The following is a 23720-nucleotide window of genomic DNA, read 5'->3' as shown; positions in this document are numbered from 1 at the left end:
GGTATGTGGGAATCAGAACCACCCTGCGGCTCTCTTCTATGCGGTTCAACACTGACTCTGCCACAGCTGCAAGCAACAGTTTGAAGGGGTCACTTTGTTATGTTACCTTTGTAAATTCTCAAAGAGTTTTGTTCAGAAATTAACCACTTAAACCCCATATACTTAGTTGGTCCCCCAGGGCTCTATATACTCTATTTCCCCTCTACACCATGGGATCTCATCTGCAAAAATACAAGCTCACAACAACGCATCACAACGCGATGTGTTGTGAGGTTGTAGATCAGCTATTTTCCCAGAATGTTTAACAATTTAGCTAGGAATTCATGTGGTTAACTTCCAAATCTTTGAGGAGCAGGATACATACCTTCCCCTGGTAGGACATCACGATCATAGAGGCAGAGGTTGTAGCCAAACTCTTCTTCCAAAACCTTCTCTAGCCATCTCTTGTCCTCCTCACTGAATCCAATGTCTGTGTTGTTCTTGTAACACATCATATAAGCATCATATATCTTTCCATCTGAAAAACAGGAAGTCATACCTCTACAGTAGGTCACTGAATGACTGTGCTGCACATGCAGTTTAATTCTGCAAAGAACTGTTGCACAGAATTAATTAGTTAGCACACTGATTCTCAATGTTAGATTCCGGGGACCACCAAGGGGTCCAAATGGACCCTTACAGGTCTGTAACTCTGAGAGTTACAAATGTAAAAATAAAATTTTTACTCTGAGAATTGTACAGTAGCTATAGATTGGGCTCCCAAAGATAAAAAAATAAAAAATAAAACTTTATTTAACCAGGGGAGGTTGGCTGAGCACAAGTGCTCTTTTTCAGCAACGCCCTGCTTCACATTCCCACAGACAAGATTATTTAAATGTTTTTTCCATTTGCACACTCTCAGAGTTACAGACCCTTATGGGGGTCACCCCTGCTTATGGGTTAGCAAATAACCAGAAGACAGAATTCCCACCTGAGGAGTTGCTATAGCAACCGACTGTGTCCCGCAGAAACAGAGTGATGTCAACTCTCAGCTTCACATAAAGGACTGTTGACGCCACACCAATTACTACGATGATGGGTACGAGGACCTGAACCAGAAACAAGATGCGAGAACGAGCTGTGGGAGATAATGGGGAAGTATTTCATAAATTAGACTGCAATACAACACAGTCCTCTCTCCATTTATGTTGGTTGTGTCTGTGGATGTTGTGAAAGAAGTGATCACTACAAATATATCGTCTCTGTCGGGTGGACACCTCATATGTCCAAAACTGTTACTTTTCAGGATTCAAATACAAAAGTAGCAAAAGTGGCAGATTGACATGATTAAAGACGGATGAATTAGTTAATTAATTCCATGGCAGTGAATTCAATTTACGAAAAAATAACAAAAAGTTAGAGTATGGAGATAAGAGGCTTCTGCCCGACAGCAACGATTTAAGAAACATTAATGGACTGGGTGCATGAAAACAAGACAGGGTCTGATGTGGACCTCAGACTTCATGTCTGACAATGGACAAAGCATTTTGTGAGATTAACCCAGCACAGACACACAGACAGACCCATTTGTAGACGGCTCGCTTGCAGAGCCACACCATTAAAAGCAATTATTTCGTTTTGCATAAATCTATTGTTTGTAGCAGTACAGGCCAACTCTCAAGGTTGACATACCCTTTCTGGTCAGTGAGATGGTGACATTTTTCATGTCAGCGGTCAAGTCAGCGGTTGTCTCCAGTATACAGCTGTAAGGGTTTGACAGGTGCTCCTCTGACACTTTCATGAAGATTAGAGATACTGTCATTGTTAGTGGTACATCATCTGTCTCTCTGGAGGAGAGAGGAGAGGAGAATTTTCATTTGTGTGTGTGTGTGTGTGTGTGTGTGTGTGTGTGTGTGTGTGTGTGTGTGTGTGTGTGTGTGTGTGTGTGTGTGTGTGTGTGTGTGTGTGTGTGTGTGTGTGTGTGTGTGTGTGTGTGTGTGTGTGTAGCTTACCTTGTAGAGTTGGAGTACACTGTTAGCTTGCTGTTATCATCCACAAATGAGTCTCCATTCATCCAGTATAAATCATCAAAATCATCACCCAGGACAGCTTTGCAATCAATCACCAGCTTTGAGTCTAGAGAAAGAAGTTTCCACATGTTATACTGTGTAATTAAAGAGTAATCTTGCAACACGCAATCAAATGTCTTCAAATGGATATGCTGAGGCTTACCTAAATCTACCTGAAATACCTGCCCTGCTTGAGGTTTGATAATAGTTGGGAGATCTGGTATTTCTGTGCAACATAAAGAAAGAAAAACATTTAAAAATTTTTTTTTTACTGTCTAGAAAATATATAATATAATATAAAATAATAATAATATATAATATATAATATATATATATATATATATAATATATAATATATAATATATATATATATATATATATATATATATATATATATATAATATATATATAATATAATTTCACAATTAAAAAAAGAAAGAAAGAAATGTAAATCTCACTGCTATTATGGACAGAGACATTAAATGTACTGGTCCTCTTATACAGCTGACCATCATACAGGTAAGACCTGGTGCAAGTGAACAAACCACGGTCCTTCTCATCAACTTCACTGAAGTAGTAAGTCTCTGATGAATATGGCACATATGGCAACACATTTTCCTACAAAAAACAAAATAAAATAAGTATTAGTGAAATAAAATCAAACAAAATGCAATGATTCATATTGCATGCTGTTATATTTTGTTCACTGAAGCGTCTTATACACAATACCTTGTGCCAAGTCATGTTAATGCTTTTGCTTAGTCCTGAGATATTTAAATCATCTGGGCATTTCAATTTGCAGGAGGATCCTGGATAACATGTTTGATTGTAATGGGTTTCCTCTAGACAATGACGGTACTCCGTAGTCCGTAACAGTGCTGAGCATACCGCCAAACGCCAGGTATAGATCGAGTCATTCCTGTTATAAAGAAAGACAAGGCCTTAATGAAGATTCCACTGCTCTCCAATTTTTATTAAATTAACACAGGATTTTACTTGACTAAAGCTGTGGTGCTGCTATGCTAGCCTGGCAAACACCCCCCCCCCCCTCCGGAAATCTCATTTGTAGATTGAGATTTCCGGACGGGGGGGGGGGGGGTTGTAATATGGGTAATATGGGTTTTAAAACATAGTGGTTTGAGAATGTAAACTCTGACAATCTCATCTAAACCCCTGTCATCAATATATATAAATATACAAATATTGTATAGCATTTACTAATATAACATTGAGATTGCATATTGTAATTACATTTACAGACACCGAAGTATGGCAGCATTACCCCAGAGAACATGAGTAGTCCCCCTGTTGAAAAGTTGAAGCATTGAGAACAATCAGGTACTTCCCATGGGTCAACACAGCAATTTTCCTGTTTCCAGTAAGATTCTGCTTATTGGGCTGATCCATCCCATCCTGGACAGTGGGATAAGTCCAGTTCAATTTAGTATCAGGGAGTGCTTGCAAAGGGCACTCAAGCACCGCCATGTTACCCTCGGCCACATTCCACAGTTTGCTTTTCCTTACATCTGCAACTGATTTGAGACAAATACATTCGATTCAGCATTAGAAGCACTTTATTCACCAAGTACACATTTTGCACAGGAATTTGACAAGGTGACATTGATGCAGATACAAACTAGAAAAAGTGCTCCTTGGAGCACAGGTCTCCGCCAGATCAGGTAGGCTAGTGTGGGCCAGCAATGTTCGTAATTCGGCAATCAGGCTGGAATGTGGAAAATCGGACGGTTTGGACGGATCCGTCTTAATTACTTAACTAAAGAGATAACATGTACCGATTTGTGTGATGTTTGGACAACATTTGTAGGAGTAATTTAAAAATATATATTTTTGCAAAAATCAGCCTCCTGGTGGCGCTATAATAGGGAAATGTTGAAAGGGTGGCATTTGTTCCTCAACGTAGTGCGAATGTGTGTGCAAAGTTTCACCGCAATCGGACGCTGCATTCATGAGTTGCAGCATTTTGTTCATAACAGGCCACTCCTGCCAGCTTTAGATGTCAATCTTAGCCAAACAGGATGGAACATGAAAAATCAAACAGATCCGTCTTGATCACATGACTATAGAGATCATGTGTACCGATTTGATTTTTACACAAAACTGTGGGAGGTATGACTGGATGTTGTGTTCATGATAGGGGTCTATATGTTTTTATTTATTTGATTATAAGCTGTGCAATTTATAACTTTTGAGTTAATATGATCATTTGTTGTTCAGAGCCATGTTCCTCCACACTCTAACTGTCCACTAAATAACTGCACCTGCCGCTTTCCCCCAAAGTGTGAAATTAGGTCATTCTCTTGAAGGCACAGTGCACTCAAAATAGAATTTCTTAATGTTTTAACATAGTAACCACTGTGGTCGTTACCAACAACCACCTGTTTACCCAGCATGTTCCAACTCTTAACCCTAACAACACTGTACTACCAATGATAACACCAATACTACTTCATAACCAACACTCTTAATACTACCAACATTGATAACACCAATACTTGATAACACTATCACATTTAACACAACCAATACTTGATAACACTATCACATTTAACACAACCAATACTTGATAACACTATCACATTTAACACAACCAATACTTGATAACACTATCACATTTAATACAACCAATACTTGACATGAACAACTCTCTTAACATTATCAGTAACACTGAAAACACTAGTAATATGCAACACTAACAACACTCTTAACACTACCAACATTATTATCTACTACAGTGCATACTGGCTACCAACACAGGAGCCCACACTGTTTCTTCAGGAACAGGAACAGTTATTTTTTTTTTTTTTTTTTTTTTTATTTTTTTTTAGAAATCTGTAGCCTAGCATCAGTCCACGAATTTAGGTGAACAACAAAGAATAATGAATATACCACCTACTTCCAAAGTATGAAGATTTGTGTAAATAAAATGTATCTATGTGTCTTCATTCTAATTATGCCTGTCACGGGGCAGCCCGTGTCCTATAGACCCCTTAACAGACGACGTCACACTGATAAGAACCAGTATGCGCGTGCAGGCCGGCACCAAATGAAACCCATTCTGTCACGTCTCGCTAGGACGCGCCTCACTAGCCAACACACAAGAGGAGGTTGAATGAACTGAAACCAGCGCACCCCCGAAAAAAAATATGTTGGGAATTGATTGCATGAAACAATCACCTGTGCGTCCAGTCTCAATGTTGGTAAACAAATAATTGGTCTATAGGGCCTAGCAGTGGCGGACATTTTCTGGTTCCACCGATTCAGGCGCCATAAATTTTTTTTCCCATAGAGATCTCAAAAAATCTTTATATCAATTATTTTAAGCCTGGAACCAAGCCATCCAGGCTCCTGGTGAATCATGACCATAAAACATTTGATTCTGTAAAAAAAAAAAAAAAAAAAAAAGTCCACGATTGCTATCTCCCCCCCCCCCCCCCACACACACAGTCAAATTACTAATTGACATCACCAGCTAGAGTCGAACTGACAGTTCAATAGTGTTGTGTTGCATGTTTCCTCCATGACATTATTTTTAAGTAAAACACGAGGACTGAAGGGGTTTTGAATGTTTGTACATTGACACTGTGGAAGTTTATTTGTTGGTCACCTGTCTCTCAGTGCTGGCAATTCTGTTGATTGGAAGGGGCCAAGCACTGTAGAGCAGGAGGGATGTTTGTCTATGTTTGTATTATGTTTTGTCTTATTTAATACTCTGTGAATGAATTGGCGCCGGCCCGGGGAAACAGTTTAATTTGTTTGTAAATTCCTTTATAATTGAAAGTGATTGTTTAACATGTGTTTGAGTTACCAATTACTGATGGTGATATGGTTTGTCCCACCTGTTTTGGCCAGTCTTTTGGCCAAATCAGTCAGCTGATTACTCAATACACAAGGGTGTGTCATTCTTCTCAAACATCATAGATCTCGTTCTAACATCGGACAAGTGCAGAATCTTCACGAGTGGGGTTTTAGAATGCCGGTTAAGTGATCACTACATCATCTTCTGTGCCCGTAAAATTCTAAAACCTAAGGCCGGCTGTCACAAAACAGTCAGATCTAGATCCCTAAAAACCTACTCTAGTGAGGCCTTTAATCACAAACTGGAGAAGCTAGTCCAATTCATTCTACTTCTATGCCACCAAAATGTGGAATGCCCTATACCAACAGTCATAAAAAAGTGTGACTCCAGGAGACTCTCCTTCAAAACCGCTCTAAAAGAGCACACGTGCCTGCAATTCAGAACTGGCCCCTGTAAAAAGTCCAAGCTTATCACCAAAAATGCCCTCCACCCCCCAACTGTTTACTGTACATATTTTTCTTTTTGATTACTACCGTTTATATGATGTTTTTTTCATATAATTGTATATTATTGTTTGTCTTTAAATGTTTCGATGAATTGAATACACAGGACCCCTATGGAAATAAGACATAGTGCTTTCTTGGGTTTATCCTTTTTAGCATCCTTTTGTATGGAACTGTACCTCTGTGCTTTTTTTGCAAACTGTTAAAGTATTCAATCAATCAATCAATTTATTTTTGAATTATTTTTGCCCGGGCTTGCACTGTGAAATCCTGCACAGAATGGTTGTAGGTAAATATCAGCCAACCTTTTCGCAATCCTTTGAAAAAAAATCACAAGTTTATTATAGATGAAAAATATTTGATGCATCTATCCCTCCCTCCAGAGAATAAATAAGCATAGCAATCAACACAGTTGCTCAGTGAACTCTAGTCACTTTCATAAAGTAGGCCTAGCCTATATGCTACCAAATGACCATTTGTAACAACTATTTAGGCTACTTGGTGCTGAATTTATATCCCAATCATACACTCTCTTACCTTTAAGTGAAACAAGCAGAGCGATTAAGACTATGATCCTCATGGTGACTTCCTGACATGTCATTAGTTGGCTACTGTCTACAGAACAATGACATCGTTAACAACCTCTCCTCTTCCTGGGGGTGGGACCACATGTCACTGGATCCTCCTTCAGACCTCCTGCTTGAGAAACATGCTTCATGTTGTTTACTGTAGATTGTCACCGGTCCAGTATTAGTCCAGGAATGTTCTGTCCAGGAATGCATTGCCAATCTCAAAAATGTCCAGGCAGGAATCTGAGTGTTTTTTGAGTTACAGTTGGGCTGCTGCAGGCAGTGAAAAAGAACTGCTGTGTGTGTGTGTGTGTGTGTGTGTGTGTGTGTGTGTGTGTGTGTGTGTGTGTGTGTGTGTGTGTGTGTGTGTGTGTGTGTGTGTGTGCGTGCGTGTGTTCTTGATTGATTGAATTTATAGTTTGTGGTTGCCAGTTGGAAGCAAGTGGCATTGCGCTGCGTGCAGCGCAATGCTGCGCCCATGCAGCGCAATGCTGCGTCCAGCAAATGCCAGCACAACAAATGATTGTGTTTCAATAGACTTACGTCTTACATAAACACAATTGACACAAGGAATTGACACTCTCACTTCTGCTGTTTATAGGAAAATTAGAATCACAGAGATGCGTTGAGAATTAAGAGTGAGTGAGACCTCTGAATGTTGTGCCCCGACATGTGTGAGAATGTGCTGCCATTGCAGGCCCGCTCTACCAAACAGATTTGGCATGCATAGTGGATGACATCTCAATGCTACACTACCATAACAATCTAAAAATCTGAAAGAAAGTTGCTGATGACCCATAAAAGCCTGGTCATGATTGACGCACGCTGCTCTCTTCACTGGCATATTGTTCCTCAGTGTTGTCCAGAAGTTACTGATTGCTCTTTCTGACACGGCTGAGGCCCAGTCCAGAGCTGGAAGCACCCTCAAGGCCCTCCGTACTAGTGGGGGCAATGGTGGGTCCAGCTGGCCTAGGGAGGCTGGCCTTTCTTCGGTCCAAATCAATAGGAGCCTGAAGTTGCAGTCCTGTAGAAATGCCTAAAAGTGTAGAATAATGTTTCAAGGCTGTTATTGCAAACTCATTTGACAAATTGATATTTACAGACAATTTAGAAGTTACACAAATAGTTTACATTACCGAGTGAATAAATAAGTAAAGAAGGATAATTCGTATGAAATTACAAATGCTGTGTGAGATTTAAAGGAGTAGTTTGCCCCAAAAATATATTTTCTATCAATTACACACCACATGAAGCCTTGAATTCATAGAGATTTTTTAAGTTTTTGTCGCATTCCTGATCCAATATTTTGACCGGAGACTTCGCCGGTCATCAAATTATTGACTTATAATGCGACAAAAACAATTCATTTATTGGGTGAACTACTGCTTTAACTACACATTTCAAATTTGTGTTAATCTTTAATCCATAATAATAATAATAATAATAATAATAATAATAATAATAATAATAATAAACTTTATTTGTATAGCACCTTTCATGACATGAAATGCAGCTCAAAGTGCTTTACAGAGCAAGAATACAATTACAGTTACAACCAATTAAACAATAAATTGGACCACATCATGGGTGTATGCTGAAACTTGAAACACACAAACACATGTTAAGAAGTTGGCTAGATCAGTGGTTCTCACAGATTGATTGATTGATTGATTGATATCTTTAATTGATCATGAAATTATCATAATGTCACAATAACATACATCTGACCCACCATAATCAAAAGGATAACACAAAAAATATTACAGCTTGTTTACATGCGTCCTTAAGGCGGTTACACACCGGCGAATGTGCGAATATACGCAAAATTCGGACTCGTTCCGAATAATTAAAAGACGCTTTTTCGCTTCGCTTTTTCGCGCCATGTACGCTTGCATTGACTTTATAAGGTTTTTAAAAAAAGCGTATTATTCGCACGAAAAAATCGCCCCTGTGTGTAAGGACCTTTTAATCTCAAACTTCTTCATGTCAAGGACCAATGTATTTGACCACAGGCCCGCATCAAAAAATATTTTGCGGACCCCCATACAAAATTTGTTGTTAAAATGTTTCAGTAATATTCCAAATTTGTCAAATTAGTATTATAATTTAGAAAATGACATTATGTAGGGTTAAACTCAATTTGATGTTGTTTAAACAAATTTGGACTACCTGGAACCCCTTCAAGGACCCCTTGGGGACCCCACTTTGATAATCACAGGGATAGACATATAAACCCCCCATCCCCCATCTCTCTCCCACTCTGACCTTCTCCAGGTATGGGGTCTCTATCCACCAGATAGAGGCGGTAGTCCCACTGGTCCTCCAAGGTAGTAGTACCTCCAGTGGCTTATGGGTGGCATGATCATCCTCAATGGTAAATAGTCCAAATTGGGTAATATTTTAGGATGGAGAAATTTTGTTTTCATGGGGAAACCTACTTTGATCATCAAAACCAGGTCTAGATGATGAAAGCATGGACAAACGTCCTCCGGTTTCCTCTGAGGCACGGCACCACACAAATGATACAAATGCATCAAACTCTTTGTCATCTACCAAGTTCAATTGAAAGGGAAAACATCCAAATTAAACATTTGAGCATAGGATATTTGACATCAAAGAAAGGGCATCCCATTTTTACTTTATGTACTTTAAATAATCTGAGGACCCTTTATACATAATGGTTTGGGATTTTCCAGAGAATAATGCTTTCTAGGGGGGGAAAGAAAGTGTCAAAAACTGAAATGATTGCAGCTGGCTACTGCACTGACTAACTACACAGGGACATGTAGCCTATTTTATTTGTACCAATACGACTTAATTCCATCACTGTGCTCCAGAACTCAGTTTTGGTTTGCATTACAATTTATTTCTGTGGTATACATACAGCTACATTCCTCTAACAGGAAAGGATTTGTGGCAGTTAACCTAGAAACTAAACCACATCCTGTTAAGACTAAGGGTGGGGGGGGGGGGGGCTGAGGTAAAACAAATATCTGAATAACTCCCTTACAAGAGACAGAGACCAAATCATCATTATAGCTATCTCAGATATCTGATTAGGTATTTGAAGAAGTGCATTAACTTTACCATGTGATACCGGACCGGTGCTACCACATGGGGGGGGGGGGGGGCGATAGCACTTGTTGATTAATATCATATCACATATCAAACTGTTACCCTGCATTTATTAGTGAATATTGTACCTTATATAAATCTCTTACCCTGCATTTATTGATTATAAGATCATTAGATAGAAAGGAATAGATTGGTCAATAAACTTTATTTGTATAGAACTTTTAAAAAACAGTCTTATAAAGCACTTCAAAAAGCATGAAATGTAAAAATAAAAACTATACATTAAAAATGTATTTAAAAAACGAATAAAAACATTATTTCAAAGCGCTTTTCGAAAAGGGGTTGCAAATTGCTTGATTAAAAACAAGATAAAACATACAAAAGAAAACCAGAAAAAAAAATTACATTTTAAAAATATGAAAGAAAATTAAATGATTAATAAAAACAAACATAAAAAGCCACAGAAGGAAATAAGCGAGAGAAAAAACAATCAAATAAACAAATGAAAGTAGGTTTTCAGAAGAGATTTAAAAGATGACAGTGACTTTACTAGTCTTAGAATCTCAGATAAGATGTTACAAAGCCTTTAGTTTCCCAGACCATAAAATATCCTACAGCAGTGGTTCTCAAACTTTTTCATGTCAAGGACCCCCACATATATGTATTTGGCTGCGGATTCCCATTAGATATCTGAAAATGTTTTGTGCCAGGGACCCCCAGAAGAGAAGATTTGTGTTTAAAAAAAAGAAATCAAAATCTTCCAAACATTTTTGTGCTTCTTCAAAAAATTTCAAAAGTAGCAGATGTACAAGCTCGCAAAGCGTCACAAAGTGACACGCTGTGAGCTTGTATATCTGCAACGTATAAAATATGGATAAAGTGGTTAAAGTGATTGTGATGCTATTAACTAATTTAGCTGGGGACCCCTTGGAACCCCCCCCAAGGACCCCTGGGGGTCCCCGTACCCCACTTTGAGAACCACTGTCCTCCTGTTGCCATGGAAACCATAACAACACATCTTCAAACGTGTTACAAAAGTCCTCATGGAATGTTTACAGATTTCCAGATGTAAAAAAGTGATTTTACAAGCCTATACTGTATATATACACAACATAATATAGTAATTATCATAATGGTCTTGTGAAGCACCCACCTGCACCATGTATGATCATTTAAAGTATCACATACATGTGTACATGTTGTAATTAAAGGGGATGGGGAATGGGGATCAATAAACAAAAAAAACAGGGACTTCTATTCTCCTCTGGCTGTTATTAATGAATCCTAATTTATTACCTTTTTCGTTCAAAACTGTTATGATTAAACTCAAAGAGTCCATGTGGTCACTGCGCAGATCTTGAGTAAGCGATGCTGCTTGCTCCATAGACACCAAATACAAATAATCTTTAAGCCAGTTAGTTGTCTATATACAGTGGTAGAATAAGTACTCCGATTTTTTATTTAAGTAAAAGTAGCAATACCACAATATAAAAATACTCTGTTACAAGTAAAAGGCCTGTGTTCAAAATGTTACTTGAGTAAAAGTAGAAAAGTGTATTAAAAATATACTTAAAGTACCAAAAGTAAAAGTACTAAAATGTTTGAAAATAGCAGATCTACAAGCTCACAGCGCGTCGCATCGTGACACGTTGTGAGCTTGTAGATCAGCTATTTTCAAATAGCCTATGTATAAAATAGGGCCATAGTGGTTAATGTATGTTTTATAATATAATAATTTATATCTGCAAAGTAACTAGTAACTAAATTTTTCAAATAATTGTAGTGGAGTAAAAGTACAATATTTGCCTCTGAGATGTAGTGGAGTAGAAGTAAAAGTATTGGAAATTGGAAATACTCCAGTAAAGTAAAAAATACCTCAATATTGTACTTAAGTACAGTACTTGAGTAAATGTACTTAGTTACTTTACACCACTGTCTATATATAAACAATTCAGTTTTCGCCACTTTCCAATTACTGTTTGAGAGAAAGGTTCATCCAAAAAAAAACATTGATGTATAAAAGTGATAGTCAGTCCCCAGTTATGCTAGCACATAATATATTATTTCCAAGGTGATTTGACATCTAAACCATCTTTCAAGTTGGGTTCGTCCTACGCGTATCTATCCAAGGACCTGAAACAAAGTTACAGTAAACATTTACAGGATAGAACGGCACTTTTCATTAACTCTAGTCTCTGGATTATATGATACTCAGCATTACCTCCAAATCCATTATCAGAGTTTCCTCTTAAGTAGACTCATGCCTTCCTGATGATTATGGAATTGAAAATAAGTTGAAAGACAATTAGAAGCTTTGCAGAATGAGGGGGTCATATTTGAACAGTTTGATGAATCTGTTGGTATATTCACCTTGCAGTTGGTTGCCAGAGTTTTGTTGTTCACCGAGTTCAATTCCCATTCCATCTAAAAGAAAACAAAAAAACAATCACAGATATCTATGCTTACTGGAAATGTAAAACCACTTGGCCTAAAAATACTCTGGACAACAGTGTTGCATGAGAACATTTAAACATTTGAAGTTACTGTACTCAGCAGGGACCGATAAAACATTTTCTAATAAATCAATGATTCACCTGAACCTGAAAAATGACATTCCTAACATTCATATTCCACATTAATTATTACACTAATTACAATAATTGGATTGGATCTTTAAAAAGTATACAGTACCATTTTCATAGTCATGTGGCTGCTGGATTACTTCATAGATGCTGTTGTCATCTAAAGATAAACATAAGCATTAATGTGGTGCCTATTTTCAAACATGGGTTCGATTTAGTTAATTGTTCGGCTAATTAGGAAATACACATAACAAACAGACTTTAATATGTTTCCAAAAAGAACACTCATGTTTTCATAAATGAAGACGTATTTTTTAAGTTAGAATGAATTCAGATTCGATTAGAATCAGTTGTCCTAATCAGAAGAACTTGCAAGAACATGATTGGTTCATCAGACTGACCGTGCTGCAGTGGCAGGTACACATCATCAGGAGCCCCAATTTGACCGGTGTTCTGGTAGTCAGCTGAGCCCTGATTGATTCCCTGAGACTGAACGGTCCTGTAATTAAAAGGTAAATATTTGGCAGAAATGAAGTAGAAAACAAGTTGGAATCCACTGCTGTCATGCTGATGAATAGACATAGATCAATACTGTACTTGCCTGACACAACATCGACCTGTAAATGAAAAACAATAAGATGAACCATACATATTTGAACCTTAATATTGTTATGCCGTAGTACTCAGTATGATTTATGGAGAGTTTCTCTGAGATCATAATCTGACTACAGACATAAAATAAGACAAGATAAGAGAAGATCAACGTTTATCAATTCTAAGGGGAATTGGTTGACGGTAAACAGCAGCAGTCGTTCTAGATACAGAGAGAGCAAGAGCAGCAGGTAATAAAGATCACAATGAAAGAAATATATCAAATAGATAAAAAGAGATTATGGCAAAAAATAACTAAAAACAACAATATAAAATCAAAAAAATCAAATAAAAACAGTTCTTACAAAATAATGTTTGTGGCCTCCTCAGTATGTTTTATGGAGAGTTGTTCTTTGATCATAATCTACGGGAGATGTGATCCATCTAATGCAGGGGTCTTCAACGTTTTCAGCCCAAGGACCCCCTAGCTGAGAGAGAGATGAAGCAGGGACCCCCTCTATATTGTATAAAATTGTGTTTTAGATTCAACTTTTTTTGTTTACGTTTACTGTTCTTTTGTCCCTCTACACCTATACCTCTTTGCCAAAAATAGCCGATCTACAAGCTCACAACGCCTCGCAGCGCGAGGCGTTGTAGATCTGCTAATTTTGGCTAAAGTTCTCCTCAGAAAAGAGAGTGGTTAAGGTAAAAAAAAAACATTTCACACAAAGATTTGGCGGACCCCCTGTAGTTACTCTGAGGACCCCCAAGGGGTCCCGGACCCCCTGTTGAAGACCCCTGATCTAATGTAGTCGTTCTCACCTTCGGATGTTCTGTATCGACAAAGCAGGACCAGACAGATGGTCAGAAGAATCACAACAAGAAGTCCTACAATCAGTCCAATTATAAGTGGAGAAATCTGCTCCACAGGCCCAGACACTGAAGGATGAAAACGGCATTTGAAATAAAGAACACATTTTTGCATTTTTGACGGCAATGGAAATTGCATTTGAAAGAAATAGATTAGCATCTCCTTTTTGCTTTTAGGCTGTAGTATGTCCCAAAACGTGATTCAACTTCTGTCATAAACCTGGGAGACCACTGTCATGTCTGTTATTCTTAAAGGGGTATACAGACTGAAAAAAGAAATACCAGTATACTCACATGTCACTGCCATCCAGCTCTGTGGTGACTCTCCTCCAGAATATTTACACTTGTAGAAGCCCTCATCAGACATAGATACAGCAGGTATGATCATCTCTCCATTGGATTTAGTTTGGACCAGTTCTTCATTTCTATAAAAGTCCACGTTGGAGAGTGACATGTCTCTTTCATGTTTGCAGCGAAGAGTCACAGAAAGTCCCTCGGTCACAGGGTGAACAGGACTCACCAAAATGACAGAACCATCTATAAAACAGTTAATCGTTTAAAAACCGCCCATGATGTTAGGTTTTGACACTGAACAAATACAAAAGCATGTTTTTAATGAGTTGATGGAATGCTGCAGTATTGCTAGGTATAGTGAATGAAGGAACTGGACTCACCATGTACTGTGATGTTGACAGCATTGCTGTACTCTCCCAATCCAGACTCACACCAGTACACACCACTGTCATTTGTAGATACGTTTCTTGTCCATGTAGATTCATTCATTAATAGCCCAGATGATAACTCTTCTTTTACTCGATCATTATAACCCTTCATTTTCCATTCAGTAGAGTTTCCATCACAGCTCAGTGAGACAGACTCAGAGATGAAGTGCTGAGTTCTGTTAGAACTCACTGTGAGAGAAGCTGAAGAATGAAGATCTAAAACACAACACAGAATCAGAGGCCAAACAAAGAGCACTGTTACAATGACAGAGTGAAATAAACGTAAGAAAAGTGAGAAGATCGGAGAATGTGAAAGAAATATAAATAGAAAACAGGGGACATAAGACAGAGTGAGAGAGTCAGTCAGTCAGTCAGTTAGTGCTGCACGATTCTTGCTCAAATATGAATCACGATTTTCCTCCATAAGAATTGAGATCACGATTCTCACACGATTCTCACACGATTCTCACACAATTCTCACACAATTCTCTTGTAAATATAAAAATATTAAGCAAAAAATAAAAATACGTTTTTTTTAAATTTATTTTTTATTGAAAATCGCCATAATTTAAAGTTGTACAATGCAGAATCACAAATAACGATTTTTAGCAACCTCTGCTGGTCACTACCGTCACTGCATACAATTTCCCTAGTCCTCGATTACCCAGAATTCCATTCGTTTTCACCGGAAGCCGGAAGCGTTTCAAAAAGCGATCTTTTAATTGTTTTATACTATCTACGGATCGTTTCTCTTAGCCAGTGGAGCATTAGTTACCATGAGCTGTGCTTTCTTTTTCTGTTCTTTTTCGATCTTCCAATCCTACATTATCTTAAAATCAGCGTGAGGTTCCTTTTTGTTAATAGCGCGGTAGTTCCTGGCCAAACAGGAAACCATTGCGGTAGTTCCTGAGGACGTCGGCCACGACGTCATGACGTTGGCCAGGAACGTCATTTTCCCGGGAAAGTCCCCCCCGTACACGTTCAATAGAAAATATATAAATAAAAGGCTTCCGGGGGTGAAATTCACGGAGTGGGTGTTGTGAAACTTTTGCCACTCGCAAAAGATATACAATTTAACTTTAGTTTTGTTGAAAACGTTACCTAGTATTACTTTAAAATCGAGATTGCATAGGTGTCTGTTGGAGCTGAATTTCACCTCATGACCCACACAAAGTACAGATACTTGTAGCACGGAGACAATAAGGAAAGACCAGACTCAGACAGGCAGCGAAGGGTGTAAGGAAACATGTTTAGTATTCAGATCAGAGAGACAATAGAAGGTTACAGTATATCACAGGTGTCCGCAACATCGGCCGTCCGCCTCTCCGCAGTGTAACAGAGCAAGCACGAGCTTTTAACATTGTCCAGTAACATAAACATATGACATCATAGGATGTGACATCGATGAGGTTCCGTGTGAAGGTGGACTTCTCGGATTGGATGAGAGTCATAGGATGACAGATCAATCGTCCAGCCGTCGGAGGTGTAATCCTGCCATTGGTGGAGAGCGATTAGGTTCCGTCGTCATCTGATGATGGTAGATGATGGTAGATGATGATTGTGTGACAGTTTATCTCTGGACAACAGCGTCCCCATGTCTGGGTCAAACACGTTTGACATCTCTGACCTGTCACTGGTCAGTGAAGATTTGGTGACACTAAGGGAGACAGCTGTAGAAGAGAAGAGAACACCCAGATACCGTGTTCCCAAAACAAGATTGCCGCAGAGAAAGCCTGCTTGAGTTTGACCTTGGCTTGTAGACACAGAGACTAAGAGTACAGAGTACTTTTACCATGACTGAGTACAGGCCCATATGAGACCATAATTAATAGGACATTTTAAGGTTAAGGACCCTAGACACATTATGATAATTAAGATAAGAGATCAAATGAAATGACTCTATCAAGCCTACATCTTATCATGATTTGGATAGGGTCAAAGGTCAAGCTGATCAGGTCTTACCTTGTGACATAATTCAAAATCAAATCACAGACAGGCAAAGATTTAAATGACTTAAGGCCAAAAATAAATGGTTAGTTGGATAACATACACATTTATACTTCTTCAAGAGGACTGTATAATTTATTTATTCAAATAGGAAGCAAAACAGGGTTTATAGTTCATGAATTCCCAAGACACTCCACACGTTTCCACAAGTTTTCCCTTTGCAACTTTGCAAATAACTTTATTATAATTCAAAAAAATCTCAGCTAATGTCACCGTCCCAAGCAAATCTTTTCAACATGTTTGGTTTAACTAAGACAGACAATTTTAGCACAGTTTAATGGCATGGCAGCAGAGAGATTGTAGGGAGGGACAACTCACCAGTCTGTAAGTTTTCATATTGAAATCTGACAAGAGACCTACGTCTCGGGTCATTGATTGTTTCTGTACACGTTCAGAAATAGAAAAGTTACCTTCCTCCTTGTGGAGCTGCAGTCCTTGTGCTCTTATCAAGATACAAGTATTTAAAATGGAACGGGACACTTCTGTACTATGTAAATTTGTACATCACTTTACACTTTACTTTGGGAAAAAAACTTACGTGATATCATCTTAAAACTCAAGAAATACTTCCTGATTGCATGTAGGCATGTGGCATCAAACATCTGTCTATCCAAGACACAAGTTGAAATCTGTAAGACAGAATGGAAATCAAATTTACTGTTTGGCAGAGTTTAAAACAGTTTGTAACCAGATATAAAATTAAAGTTTAGCCCTGTATGTACAATTGTATGTACAATTAGCAGGTAATGTGACCTTATAGTTGTCCAGGAATTGGATTTAATGGGGTGGCTTCTAAAATGAAACACAAAATGAAAATGAAACACAAAACACAGCAATTAAACATTTAAATCAAATATTTAAATCAGATATTCATCAAACTCCCCTCTATTTGACACCCATATATCTATAATATAGTGTGTGTCAGATGATTTGTTGATGAGAAAGGGGATGAGAAAAAAATTATGAAAAAATTAAAATTAAAAAAAATATAATTAAAACTTTTAAAATTAAAATATAACAATGAAAAATAAGGAATAAACATCTTTGTTCTGAAGAGTATATTGAAATGAGATAAGTACAGAAAAATCGCTTCTGAAAATTAGCAAATCTACAAGCTCATAAAAAATCTTAAATTAAAATGATAAAATATTTTCAAAACTTTAAAAATAAATCAAAATGACTTTATAATAAACTTAATATTATAGTTAATGTTTCCCAATATTGATATGGAACAAATTGAATCTTATTGTAGGTTAATTTAACGGATCTATGTTTTAAATGGAATTCAATAGTGACTCTACAGGATGACGTTGCCATGGAAACGTGTCTAACATACCACTAACACTTCCTGCTGAAGGAATTATGGGAAATGGAGTCTCAGACCAGAGGGAATTATGGGAAATTGAGTTTTAAGAGACCAGAAGGATTTATGGGAAATTGAGTTTTAAGAGACCAGAAGGAATTATGGGAAATTGAGTTTTTACTTTGTTCTAACTGACTGGAGAATTAATGAAATTTGGACTAAAATGGTTAGAACTAGTGAGACAGACACACGCATTCAAACATTCACGCATGCCTGCATATCACTCATACATAGATAGAAGGGAGAAAAAGATAAAGAGAGAAACTTTCCCTCCTTAGCTCCCTCGCTCGCCCGGACACACACCGTACGACAGCTTGCTGACCCATAGAGAGAGAGAGAGAGAGATAGAGAGAGAAACCGTTCATTACTACACACAGACAGACATACAAACATACCGAACATAGATATCTTCCAGCAACAAACTAATTTTGGAATGAAAAAGATTTTAACCTGATTGGTTTAATTATTATTTTAAATTATATTCAAAATATTTTAAATAAATTAAAATGTATTATTAAGGCAAAAATAATTATACTGATGGTTCAATGAATTTAGAACAGATAAAAAATATATATATTTTAAACTTTTAAAACAAGCCTTCATAGTTATAGTGTGTGAATGTATTCTTCTGTGGGCATAGCCTTGTTATGAGACCAGCTCTGAACAAGAGAATGTAAACAGATAAGACATGGGAGAAGTGAGAGGCTGTAGGGAAGAGGGGTTTAAAACCTATTGTTAAAGCTTAATATATTAAATGGATGGATGATTTAACTACAGTGGTCAAAATAAAACAAACATATAAGACAAAACAAAAAAATGTACTGACAAGTAAGTAAAACACAAACTTCAAACGGACACACGGGCCGATGCAGAAGTTTCTGAATTAAAAGGGAGACAACCTGGCAATTGTCAATATGGGTCGAACATGTTAGTAATGTTCGGTATGCAGCTGGCTGGTAATATTTCGTACTAAGAGGGATGGTAAGGGTGGTACTGACATTGAAAACACAGATCTGTATACATGGTGTTACCTGTGGCGAGCAGGTAAATGTAGCCAGGATTGGAGAGTGACACTGAAACACTCTCCTCTTATGGGTTGATATGAGACCCGTTGTGTAACATTAACCCACATATAGCAAATAGGCAGTGTGAAAGGGTGGCTATATCTGACTGGGTTAATCTTAGGTCAAATATCAGTATAGAAGGAAAATTAGTACATTATGACAATTGTAAGGAACTAGAACAAAGGTAATATATATTCATGCAGGCACACAGACAAACCCCCCGTACCTAGTGTAAAACTAATATTAGATAAATTCACCCGCACCGAAAACCAAAGCGTGAAAAAGTGGTATTTCGAGGTACAAAAAAATAAATCCATATATTTATATATATAGCCATGCATTGCTCGAACACCCAAGTTGAATTGTGGGTTATTCTAGACGCCTTGACATGCATATATATATAAATAAAGACAAATAACTGTAAGGAACAGCTGATAGTCAAACATCTGTGTAAAAAAAAAACGTCGGGGTATCTCCGGTGGTCTCATAAACATATACAGAGACAAAGACAAACTATATAATGACCCAGGTAGATAAGAGAATTTATGAGACATTCAGGAATGTCCTCCCAGGAATATAAGGTGATAAAACATTTTTACTTGACTCACTCCCTAGTGGAGTTATGTTAAACAGTAATTTACAAACAGGCTGATAATTATGAGACACATGGTTCGGTAAAGACAATAAAGAAAAAGGTATACTCATCAGATCAAGGTTCACAGGGAGAAGTTACATGGATGTCCCAATCACTGGACCATGGTACAATAAAAATAAAATTATATACTTATCAAATCTGATGTTGGTTCAGGGATCCCGACCCCGATGGCTGGACCATGTGGAATTTGAGACATGTCGAGGGTCCAGTCCAAAGGTCCAGCGATCGCGTCCAGGTCCAAAACAAAATAAATTGTGATACTGTTCAAAGTTAACCTTCATCTGAATAGAAGTGATAAGTCGTTACACCCAAGGCTGGTTCGTTTGATACGTATTAAAATATGGTCTGCCGGGGAAAGAGAGTCTGATAATAGCTCAGTTCCCCCCCCCGTACACCATATTTCAAACATATCCAGCTCGATAAGGACCAATTGTTGGAGCTGAATTTCACCTCATGACCCACACAAAGTACAGATACTTGTAGCACGGAGACAATAAGGAAAGACCAGACTCAGACAGGCAGCGAAGGGTGTAAGGAAACATGTTTAGTATTCAGATCAGAGAGACAATAGAAGGTTACAGTATATCACAGGTGTCCGCAACATCGGCCGTCCGTCTCTCCGCAGTGTAACAGAGCAAGCACGAGCTTTTAACATTGTCCAGTAACATAAACATATGACATCATAGGATGTGACATCGATGAGGTTCCGTGTGAAGGTGGACTTCTCGGATTGGATGAGAGTCATAGGATGACAGATCAATCGTCCAGCCGTCGGAGGTGTAATCCTGCCATTGGTGGAGAGCGATTAGGTTCCGTCGTCATCTGATGATGGTAGATGATGGTAGATGATGATTGTGTGACAGTTTATCTCTGGACAACAGCGTCCCCATGTCTGGGTCAAACACGTTTGACATCTCTGACCTGTCACTGGTCAGTGAAGATTTGGTGACACTAAGGGAGACAGCTGTAGAAGAGAAGAGAACACCCAGATACCGTGTTCCCAAAACAAGATTGCCGCAGAGAAAGCCTGCTTGAGTTTGACCTTGGCTTGTAGACACAGAGACTAAGAGTACAGAGTACTTTTACCATGACTGAGTACAGGCCCATATGAGACCATAATTAATAGGACATTTTAAGGTTAAGGACCCTAGACACATTATGATAATTAAGATAAGAGATCAAATGAAATGACTCTATCAGTGTCTGAATCGAGATCACAATATTTTTTCGGTTAATTGTGCAGCACTAGTCAGTCAGTCCGTCCTGAAGGTTGAAGGTCAGAAAACAACCTTTATAAATGATGAACGATGAGTCACACTCACCACCAGACCACACAAACTGAGTTTCACTGTCCTCAGTGTAATAAACTGGGTCTCCTCTCCTAGCTTTACACACATATCCTCCTGCACCTGTAGGACCATGGATGATGTAGGAACCGTTCACAGTCCCATTGTGGCTATCAGATAAGAGCTCATAAGTGTAGGAGTTGTCTGACGGTTTAGGTACAGCCCTGGACCAGTAGAACCTCCAGCCTTCAGATGATTCTTTAACATCACAGCTCAGAGTCACCGAGGCTACAGGACTCAACCATGAAGGAGACAAACTCAGAACGGACTGGGGTTTTGCTGTTGGAAAGCACATTTCTTTGAATTGTAAACATTGTTGATGTGGTCTGTTGAAGATATTGATGTTTCATGCAGTCTTGTGGAGGTTGCCACACTCCAATTCACAATGTTTCCTTTATATTTTCTATATAAAAGGAGATCAATCTGACTTACCTGACACCGTCAATTTAACAGCATCACTCCAGCCTGTTGACGACTGCTGGTAATTTTTGGCACGACCCTTGCACATGTAGACACCGCTGTGGTAAACGAAGGCACTGCTGATTCTGAATTCAGCCTGGTTTTCTGGTTTGTAAGAAGCTGAGCTTGATGTGATCCATTCATACTTCCAGTCTGTGTCACTTCTCCCCAGTATCTCACACTTGAGAGTGATGGTCTCTCCCGTGAATATGTGAGACCAACTGGGCTGCAGTATCAAAACAGACCTGCCCTCTGTTAGAATAAAATACAATCCAAATTAGCATACAAAATGACTGCTACAAAACTTCACTTTCACTACTAGGAAATTGGCAGGAAGTGACTTGTGGTCCAAGACAAACAATAGGAAAGCACGACCCGCCATCTCCGGTTTACTTCCCGTATCTGTGTGATGTAGGTGGCCGCCTTTTAGGAGACCAGAGGTTGTGAACTGAACTAAATATGGGCCGCATTCTTCACAAGCCACAGGTCTTACGAACATTCTGGAACTAAAATGGCATTTCTCAGAGAGACGAATCAGGAGAAGATCAACTTTGTTATCAACCCATTTCTGTCCCAGCAACACTCTCGCAAGATCTAGCAACAGTAATCAGAGAATGTTCGCAGGATCCGGTGTCAGATGGCACTCGGCGAAGATTGCTAGTGGTGAAGATTGGGATGGGGGATCTTTCTAAAATAATTGAGAATCTTTGTTGTGGTCTTGATTGTAATTGCCTGTATAACATAATGGAGCATGTGCTTTGCTACTGTTAAAATCAGTAACCATCCTACCTGATCCTGACTTATTCTACTTATAAACAGTACAAAACACTATTCAGCTAGCCCTCAGCCACACTGTAAAATATTTTTTTGGCTCACTATATATATTTTTTTAGCAAAGCAAATGAAATGACTCACCAATTCTGTCTATGGTGACTACATCACTGTATTCAGTGTAGTGAACTGGTTCTCCTCTCCCTCCTCTGCACCAGTAGATTCCACCTTCAGACACAGTGATTGGTCCAGTAGAATATTGAATACCATCTTGCATGATCAGTGAGTCGGAGTCCTTATTACAGTCAATATGTTGGTACCAGTAGTAGTAGTAGCCCTCCACAGAGCAGCTCAGTGTAACACTGCCCCCTACAGGTAGATCTGTTTGGTCAGCTTTCAGTATGGCCTCTGGTTTATCTGTTGTAACTTGTTCACATTAGGAAGATATTAAAACAAGAACAATTCATACAGTATGTAACATAATACATAGACTTAATGATTTGTAACCCCATTAACCCCACTTCAAAAAATGTTTTGTTTGTAATCTTCTAGTGAAATGTTATGGACCCAAAATAGTGTCACTCCAAATGGCCTGACACGTGCTCCTAACTGGCTTTTGGGTGGTCGACTTTGACCACACAGTTTTCTGAGGGATATTTCAATGCTTGATTTAACCACTTTCCCAAAGGTTAGAAAAATCGATTCAGTGGGAAGGAGGGATAAAAAAAAATAAAAAAAATAAACTTCACAGAAAAAAATAATCCAAAACAAAGAGAATAAAAAGGTCTTTAAAAAAATAAAAAATCAGTTTTTTTAAACAATTATTCAAAGGGTTTCAAGTGCTTGTTTCCCCCACTTCCGGTGGTCTGAGGCAAAAACGAATGTCGTATGGTGGATTCGCAAACCCCTGGGGGTAGGCGAAGTTTCAGAGCATTTTGGGCACTTTTCTTTTCATTGGGGGACAAAAGCTATAGTTACGTCGTTTTTTGCATATTACGTCGGATTAATTATTAGTGTGTGTTAGATATACGTTTTGGAGTGGATACATATATGTTCAGATGCCTGTCAGACGGTCAGAATGCTGCTCCGGAGGTCTACGATGGAACAAACGGGTGTAGCCAAGTCTACAACTGCCTCCGACTTGACGTGAGATCTGAGCGGGCCGTACGCTAAAATAAAAGTCAGGATATATATTGATAAATGCTGAAAGTTGCGGTGATCTCGCCGTACGCCCATTATTTGGTCTGCCAGAAGAAGTTGATAAATGGCCAGCGAGCC

At 38.4% G+C, this 23720-nt stretch overlaps 2 protein-coding genes and 1 long non-coding RNA gene across 8 annotated transcripts in view; all 3 read right to left on the bottom strand.

The window, feature by feature from the left end:
• Positions 1-23720, bottom strand: part of LOC308091551 (interleukin-18 receptor accessory protein-like) — a 42303-nt gene that overhangs the window by 12548 nt on the left and 6035 nt on the right. The window lies entirely within an intron of this gene.
• LOC308091668 lies at positions 2783-6969 on the bottom strand. The gene is made up of 3 exons (XR_013933731.1): positions 6906-6969; positions 3331-3580; positions 2783-2967 (listed from the first exon to the last, which is right to left on the bottom strand). It is a non-coding gene; the product is annotated as an uncharacterized lncRNA (long non-coding RNA).
• On the bottom strand, positions 11581-22721 carry LOC308091604 (Fc receptor-like protein 5). Of its 5 annotated transcripts, none has more exons than XM_080437267.1 (12): positions 22587-22721; positions 21645-21923; positions 21189-21491; positions 14730-14993; positions 14350-14592; positions 14008-14124; positions 13196-13211; positions 12996-13093; positions 12704-12754; positions 12383-12436; positions 12234-12280; positions 11581-12145 (listed from the first exon to the last, which is right to left on the bottom strand). In XM_080437267.1, the coding sequence occupies exons 1-11, from the start codon at positions 22717-22719 to the stop codon at positions 12261-12263; spliced, it is 1578 nt and encodes a 525-aa protein (XP_080293393.1). In that variant the 5' UTR covers positions 22720-22721; the 3' UTR covers positions 11581-12145; positions 12234-12260. The 5 variants fall into 5 exon arrangements, 3 of the variants coding, with proteins under 3 accessions (XP_080293393.1, XP_080293392.1, XP_080293391.1); XM_080437266.1 differs by having other exon boundaries at positions 12234-12276; XM_080437265.1 differs by having other exon boundaries at positions 11581-12276.

Source organism: Gymnoscopelus braueri (genome assembly GCF_963280865.1).
Source record: "Gymnoscopelus braueri genome assembly, chromosome: 1".
Classification (NCBI taxonomy): Eukaryota; Metazoa; Chordata; class Actinopteri; order Myctophiformes; family Myctophidae; genus Gymnoscopelus; species Gymnoscopelus braueri.
The sequence above is the reverse complement of the archived record's forward strand: the minus strand, read 5'-3'. Positions and strand labels throughout refer to the sequence as shown.